General features: G+C 48.9%; 1 protein-coding gene across 1 annotated transcript; it reads left to right on the top strand.

Moving 5' to 3' along the window:
* Positions 1 to 2,874: 2,874 nt before the first annotated feature.
* On the top strand, positions 2,875 to 6,850 carry LOC123420560 (peroxidase 2-like). The gene is made up of 2 exons (XM_045107395.1): positions 2,875 to 3,261; positions 5,714 to 6,850. The coding sequence occupies exons 1-2, from the start codon at positions 3,049 to 3,051 to the stop codon at positions 6,524 to 6,526; spliced, it is 1,026 nt and encodes a 341-aa protein (XP_044963330.1). The 5' UTR covers positions 2,875 to 3,048; the 3' UTR covers positions 6,527 to 6,850.
* The last annotated feature ends 1,499 nt before the right edge of the window (positions 6,851 to 8,349 follow it).

Below are 8,349 nucleotides of genomic sequence, written 5' to 3' on the forward strand. Positions count from 1 at the left end.
GTGGGAGTCCTTCCTTCCCTTCCCACCTCCCTTTTTTTCTTTCTCTTTGATTTTTCTTTGTATGGCGCATAGGGCCCTTTTGGGCTGTCCCACCAGCCCACTAAGGGCTGATGCGCCACCCTCATGGCCTATGGGCTTCCCCGGGGTGGGTTGCCCCCCCCCCCCCCCGGTGAACTCCCGGAACCCATTCGTCATTCCCGGTACATTCCCGGTAACTCCGAAAACCTTCCGGTAATCAAATGAGGTCATCCTATATATCAATCTTCGTTTCCGGACCATTCTGGAAACCCTCGTGACGTCCTGATCTCATCCGGGACTCCGAACAACATTCGGTAAGCAACCATATAACTCAAATACTCATAAAACAACGTCGAACCTTAAGTGTGCAGACCCTGCGGGTTCGAGAACTATGTAGACATGACCCGAGAGACTCCTCGGTCAATATCCAATAGCGGGACCTGGATGCCCATATTGGATCCTACATATTCTACGAAGATCTTATCGTTTGAACCTCAGTGCCAAGGATTCATATAATCCCGTATGTCATTCCCTTTGTCCTTCGGTATGTTACTTGCCCGAGATTCGATCGTCAGTATCCGCATACCTATTTCAATCTCGTTTACTGGCAAGTCTCTTTACTCGTTCCGTAATACAAGATCCCGCAACTTACACTAAGTTACATTGCTTGCAAGGCTTGTGTGTGATGTTGTATTACCGAGTGGGCCCCGAGATACCTCTCCGTCACACGGAGTGACAAATCCCAGTCGTGATCCATACTAACTCAATAACACCTTCGGAGATACCTGTAGAGCATCGTTATAGTCACCCAGTTACGTTGCGACGTTTGATACACACAAAGCATTCCTCCGGTGTCAGTGAGTTATATGATCTCATGGTCATAGGAATAAATACTTGACACGCAGAAAACAGTAGCAACAAAATGACACGATCAACATGCTACGTCTATTAGTTTGGGTCTAGTCCATCACGTGATTCTCCTAATGACGTGATCCAGTTATCAAGCAACAACACTTTGTTCATAATCAGAAGACACTGATTATCTTTGATCAACTGGCTAGCCAACTAGAGGCTTGCTAGGGACGGTGTTTTGTCTATGTATCCACACATGTAAATGAGTCTTCATTCAATACAATTATAGCATGGATAATAAACGATTATCTTGATACAAGAATTATAATAATAACTATATTTATTATTGCCTCTAGGGCATAATTCCAACAGGAATAACCATCGGTCCTGACGGCCAGATCTATGCCGATAGGGGGCGTACACATAGACCTAGCTAGAGACATGCTAAATGATGTCTTAGCTGCAGAGACGACACACGTAGCACCTTCAGAGAAAGAACTGGAGGAGCCGAAGGCAACTGCAAAGTCCTTCTTGGAGGTCTTAGCCTCATCAAAGAAACCTCTGTATACGGGTGCCAAACTCTCTCACTTGGATGCCATCTGGCAACTGATGGCAACCATGGCTGAGTATGGCATAGAGGGTGTCGTGCATAACTTCAGATCTATGTCGGCAACCCATTCCAACACCAAGACGACCCAGTAGCCGCCACATGGCAGAGATATGCCGACCTCTGGGCCGTCAGCATAGCCATGCCACGTGGCAGCTCGTGGTTGAAACCATCTTGACGACGGCGCAGTCAGCTGCCGTCATACGAGGGAAGCTGCCGACGGCATGACTATGCCGATTGTTATACGGACGCCATCCATATATCGAGCTATGCCAACGGCTGCACGAACGCCGTCGGCATAGCGCGCTATGTCGGTGGCTTTTCTATGCCGACGACTCAGCATGGATATGACGACGTACATGTTACCAACGGGGGTATGTCGACGGCAGCCATTGGCATAGGATTATCGCGACGGGGTTTGCCCTTATGCCGACGGTGAACCCTATTTCCATAGTGAGCGGTCTATGATGAAACTAATCATAGACGGATCGATTGGCCCGTCAATAATGAGGAAGTCATCACTCACACCGAAACTAATCATAGCATGGATACATTCTCCCAACAACTTGTACACGAACGTAGCCACATCACACACACAGTCATACTCGGCGTCTTAACACGGTGATGGCAAGCTAATGACACGACAATGATGTAAATCCATGCACATTCTACATCAACACCATGAACCATCCTTCCTCGATAACTCCAACAAGTGGTGGTCTCCCAAGAAATCAGTAAGAGCATCTTCAACAGTCCGTATGTTCAATCGTTGGTATAAGTGTCAACATCAACAATCAACAGGACAATATTCAAGCTCTTCAATGGAGTGTATGTTAACCGTATGTAAAATAACTAAGTGGGTCCACTAAATATTGAAGAAATAACCATGCTTGTCTCGGAGCTTGTGCGTGAACCGTTGCTTCAAGTTCATACGATTTCATTCTCTTTTTTTTCTTTTATTATGCGTCATGTCATCAAAATTATCTATGTGACAATTTTACCAACGATGATCATACGACCATTGGAGATACCCTAACCGAATGTCATCTTTAAATCTTCAACACGATGCCATCTGCATCGATCGATCGTCCTACCATCAACTTTGTCGTGTCGGAAATTTTGGCCGAGTTCATGCTTCGCCGGAGCGAGTTTGGCACCCACGCCACGCACATGTGTGATGTACGTATCACTTCGCCTCCAAGACCATGGTCGAGAGTCGAGACAAGACGGGTCCTGGCAAGCGGTACGACGCCACGGACGCAGTACGCCGGCCGGGGCCACGTCGCCCTTTACGTTGGCCGCTCGCTGTCACGAGGCGATCGGGCGGATCGCCAGCCGTTAAAATTCTCGTCAGGGGGAGCGATCGGGCCGCCCCCGCCGTTATATACCGCGCGCCCCAGAGCCTTCCCTTGAGCACAGAAGCACACTGCACCACCACACGAACCAGCAGCACTGCTCGCCCAGCTACTGCCGGCCACTCGAGCGAGCAAGGCGCTGCTTCTGTCGGCGGCGGGTAGGTGGCGCCGTGCGTGCGTGCGTGCGTGGGGGAGCTAGCTGGTCGGCCGGCGAGGATGATGAGGACGGTGGCGGCGGTGGCGGTGGCCGTGCTGCTGGCGATGGCGGTGGCGGAGGCGGAGGCGGGGGAACTCAAGGTGGGGTATTACGACAAGAGCTGCCGGGGCGTGGAGAACGTGGTGAAGTGGCACGTCGCCAGGGCCATCAAGGCCAACCGCAAGAACGGCGCCGCCCTCGTCCGCCTCATCTTCCACGACTGCTTCGTCAGGGTACGTACCCCGCCGCCGTCGTCTATTTCTCTCTCTCTCTGTCACTCCGGCCGGCCACTGCTCTGCTCTTTAACCAGTAACCAACCGAACTGGCGGCCACTGCTGCCGAGCTAGCAAAAGCACCTCCGTAACGGCCGTCGTCCGGTCCGGTACAGTAGCACCGGTTAGCTAGCTAACAACAGCGGTTTGTACATGCCTGCACCCCATCTGGAACCTTACATGGTGCATGCACAGTGACTTAGCTCGTGATCCGCAATGTCCGCAGCACATTCGTACACGGTGCACACGCCAGTGTTTAGCTTCCTCGTCGAGAACGTGACACTAGAGTCCACGTGACAGCGAGAGTGCTAGTAGATACCAAATTTTGTTTTCTGTTTATTAACAAGATGCCATAGTTTTAGCCGATGCCGGTTTGCATGCACTGAGCTAACTAACCAGTTCACCAACAAGTTAATTGGATATAGATCACCCGGAGGTTGACGGTTTAAGTCATACGCCGTCCGATCCAAAATAAGCGCACGTCGTGGTTTTAGTGGAGTATAGTTGAAAATGTTCGCAGTTTACAATTTAAGTTAGAATGTGTTCGAGCACACAATACAGACGCATGCGTTTACTTATACGCGCATACATCCTTCATATAAACACATATATATACATATCCTATTTCTATGAACATCTTTAAAAGATTGAGTCGACATGTCATCAGTCAATCAGTTAGCATGGCAAATTAGTTTACGACGGAGTTATCTGAACAGTTAGGAGCCAAGCATAAGTTTCAAACTAGTTGGTTTGCACGTCATTGTCATCGCCCAGATGTGAATCATGGAAGCACGTCACTCATCTGGCCACTGCACTTAACTCGAACGGCTAGCTTCCGTGCGCCAGCCGCTCACCAACCAGCGTGGCGAGCACATAAGCTTGCACTTGCACAGCTAGCCCAGCTGATGATGCCGAGGATTAGCTTCTTCCACAGCTAGCCCAGCTGATGCCGGAATGCGATGCTTTCCTTGGACATGTAGATGTCTATCCTTTCGAAAGGAAAAGAACATTTCGAGCTAGGAGCTATCCAGGCCGCTCGCCTTTCACTTTGCTAGTACTGTAGTAGTAGGGTATGACCCGGTGTCACCGTGCCCATTGTCATTATCTTCGGCACTCTAGTTTCCGCTGCTTTTTTTTCTTCCTCTCTTTTTTCTGCTTTTCTTCCGTGCCTCGTGTCCTTGTCTTTTGTCATTTCTCTGCTTTAATTTCCCCATGTGCCTGATGATGATACACGCGACAACAAGTTCTCGTATAAAAGAATCCCCGGTTACGTGTCGTCTTCGTATTTGGTCATAGATTTTTCTTCGGTAACTTGGACATCATAACTTCTTAGCGTCCACGGTTAGTCGGTTACGCGTCGTCTTCCTCGCTATATATGGCATGTAGGAGTAGAATTTTCTTCGTTAGAGTTATATCATTCCCCTGATTAGGTAACAATTACTCCCTCCGTTCTATAATTTTTGTGGTCGTTTCAGTTGAGTGATTAAGACGAGTGTCCAATGCAAGTGCTTATAACAACAAAAGATCAGTTTTGCTTTAGCAGCCTAGAATAGATAACGTCCTTACTTGTAGCATCTCTACTTGACTACTAGATGCCGGTACGTACTTGATGTTTCTCAATATACAACTGGCTCTAGAAAGCTTGCTTTACAGCAGATAAATTAATCTTGGATGATTGTGATATTATGCTACTGTGTTGGAGCATAAAATAATCTTGCAAGAATGTATTAGAGTCGGTCAGCTTTTCTCTTGATCGTTCGCCGCCAAAAGAAAACAAAGAAGAAAGCCGCGGTGCCATACTGTAAAGAGAAAGAGAAAGCGCACCTACATCAAAGATCAATAATTGGTTGCACCACTGCTCAATCCACCTCCCACAAGTTTATGATCTGCTGAAAACCTCCTAGTAATACTATTTGTATTTAAGAGTGATTAATATCTAATGGATTATACGTGAAAAACATAAACATCGTCCCCCTTTTCATCTGAAAATGAAGGTGCATACAAGTTTCTTCGAGATGGTCCAATTAGCAGTGGTACTAGATATAATTAGAGGAATAGATAACTATTGCCCAATAATGCACCACATTGCCGACAATGCATCTGTAGTACGTGTGTGTCCAACAACTAAAAGGTAATCAGCACATTTCAGATCCAGATTCGTGCTATAATAATGATTTGCAAGTACTGACGAAATGACTTCCCATGCACACTTACAGTTACATGATTGGTTAAAATGCTTGATTTGTCCCATCATAGCTAACGAATTGTGCTAGTACTAGTAACGACCATGCTTAGTGTTAGTTTAAGACAATTGATCGTTCCTATGCTCGATTATAGGTAACCAAGTTAATCATTCTGTTGGAGTACGATCAACTAGGATAACTGACGGACGAACGTACGTACGTGCGTGCAGGGCTGTGACGCGTCGGTGCTGCTGGACCCGACGCCGGAGAACCCGCACACGGAGAAGACGGCGCCGATCAACATCGGGCTGGCCGCCTTCGACCTGCTCGACGACATCAAGTCGGCGGTGGAGGACCGGTGCCCCGGCGTCGTCTCCTGCGCGGACATCCTCATCTACGCCGCCCGCGACGCCGCCAGCCTGCTGAGCAACGGCCACGTCCACTTCGACGCCCTCGCCGGCCGGCTGGACGGCGTGCACTCCCACGCGGCGGAGGCGCAGCAGGACCTCCCGGACTCCACCTTCACCATCGCCGAGCTCATCCAGAACTTCAAGCGCAAGAACTTCACCATCGAGGAGCTGGTGATCCTGTCCGGCGCGCACGCCGTCGGGGTGGGCCACTGCTCGTCGCTCCGCGCCCGGCTGACCGCCCCCGCCAACCAGATCCTCCCGGCGTACCGGGGCCTCCTCGCCGGGAAGTGCGCCAAGGGGCCGGACCCCATCGTGCCCAACAACATCAGGGACGAGGACGCCGGCGACGTGGCGGCGGCGGTGCCGGGGTTCCTCCCGAAGCTGAGGAAGGTCAAGGACTTCCTGGACAACAGCTACTACCACAACAACCTGGCGAGGATCGTCACCTTCAACTCCGACTGGCAGCTGCTGACGGAGAAGGAGGCGCGCGGGCACGTGCACGAGTACGCCGACAACGGCACGCTCTGGGACGAGGACTTCTCCGACTCGCTCGTCAAGCTCAGCAAGCTGCCCATGCCGCACGGCAGCGAGGGCGAGATCAGGAAGCAGTGCCGCTTCGTCAACCATCACTGAGATTTCCCGAGCTCCCATCACGCTGACGCTTCCCATGGGTTGAACTTGAATTCGGTCGCTCGCGTTTGATTATTCGTTTGTTGTTATGTTTTTATTTTTGTTTTATTTTCTTCTTCGATTTGTGGGATTGATTTGTGGAAAAATGTGCGCATGCGCCTGCGTGCGATCTGTGTAGATTTTTTTCCCGTCAAGTGTGGTGCCTTTAAGTGGCTTGGATATCATCCATCCAGGCATCCAATGCTCATGTAATAATAAGGGTAAAAGAAGATAATGTAGTACTACACGTCTGTTTTTTTTTGAGACAATTCCACGAAGCTTTATTAATTCGTCACAATGTTTACAGGGATGGATGGAAAAAAAAAATTAATGACCTAACCAAACATGACGGCCACCATCCAAGGTGAGAGCATGCTTCACTAAATTGTGAGCTTTAAAAGTGAAGCTCCTACGTTCATGAACGAAATTACATGAAGTAAAAGAAACTGAAAAATATATGATCTCTTGAACTATCGCACCATAGCTGACCGAGGTATGCTTCTGGATATCATCCACCACTACCTTGCAATCCGAAGCGACCTGGATGTTCTGTATGTATAGGTCCTTCGTCAGCGTCAATGCTTTCCTAATTGCCAAAGCTTCGAGGGTCGGTGGGTCGGAGATAAAACCTGGAAAAAAAGCTGAGGCTCCCAGGAAAGTGCCTTCTTGATCCCTCGAGATCATACCAATAGACCCAAACCCATGTCTAGAAACCGCTCCATCAACATTGAATTTTGCATAGCCAGGGACAGGCGGAATCCAATGTGATATTTGTTGTGGCGAAGTGCTGGCCGGAGCAGGAGAAGGTTTTACCTTGATCTCGCTTAACTCCCTTAGATAAGAGCTGATGAAGCCGTGTACTGTTGCCGACGACTGAAAAATATCCTCGTGAATTGCTTTCCTCCTTGTACTGTTGCCGAAGACTGAAAAATATCCTCGTGAATTGCTTTCCTCCTTGCTCCCCAGATTGCCCATAGAGTCACCACTAGTCGAACAAAATCATCTTCAGCCAATATTTCATGTAAAGCAAAGGTCCAATCCTTGGCGCTATCCTCCATGTGATCACTCATTACGTCCACTATATGATGAGGTGCTAGCACCCAAACATTGTATGCCATAGGGAAAGATAGTGGTGCATGTCACCAAGTATCTCGGGCACCAGAGAGAGCACTTGTGTCAATTGTCGCCATATTCCGGTGCTGCAACAGAGCACCGCATGGGATAGATTGTCTTGCCAATCTCCAAACGAAAACCTGGAGTTTTGAGGGAACTTTGATGTGCCAAATAGATGTCCATTGATTGTTCTCCGACTCATTCATTGACATACCAGACTCATCAATCCATCCCTCTCTACTTAGTTTGGTGCGCAGGATCATTCAATATGATGACCGGACAGTAAAAATCCCCTTGCTATCCTCATGCCAAGACCAAAAATATGATACTGTTCGCGTACACAATGGAATCTTGAGGATCTCCTCCGCATCAAAATGTGTACAGACCTTCCTAATCAGGTTCTCGTTCTAGGAGATCGTTGTGGTGTTTATGAGCTGAGCAACCAAGTTCGGAGGGTTAGGCACCAGAGAGGTGATCGGTCGTTTGAAGCTGTCGCACGATATCTAGTTATGAGTCCAAATACCCGTGCTTGCCCCCTCCCCAATCCTTCGGATGATCCCTTGTGACACGATGTCTCGGCCGTCCAGAATTGCCCGCTAGATCTGAGAGGGATGGGCTCCCAACTCTACCTCTAGCAAGTTACAGCTAGGAAAATAAACTGCCTTCAGAATCCT

This window comes from Hordeum vulgare, chromosome 1H (genome assembly GCF_904849725.1).
Source record: "Hordeum vulgare subsp. vulgare chromosome 1H, MorexV3_pseudomolecules_assembly, whole genome shotgun sequence".
NCBI classification, from domain to species: domain Eukaryota; kingdom Viridiplantae; phylum Streptophyta; class Magnoliopsida; order Poales; family Poaceae; genus Hordeum; species Hordeum vulgare.

Bases quoted from the DNA above. Each gene is read 5' to 3' on its own strand.
- LOC123420560 (XM_045107395.1), top strand. From the start codon at position 3,049: ATGATGAGGACGGTGGCGGCGGTGGCGGTGGCCGTGCTGCTGGCGATG. The intron at 3,262-5,713 runs GTACGTACCCCG...ACGTGCGTGCAG, and splicing joins TCCACGACTGCTTCGTCAGG to GGCTGTGACGCGTCGGTGCT.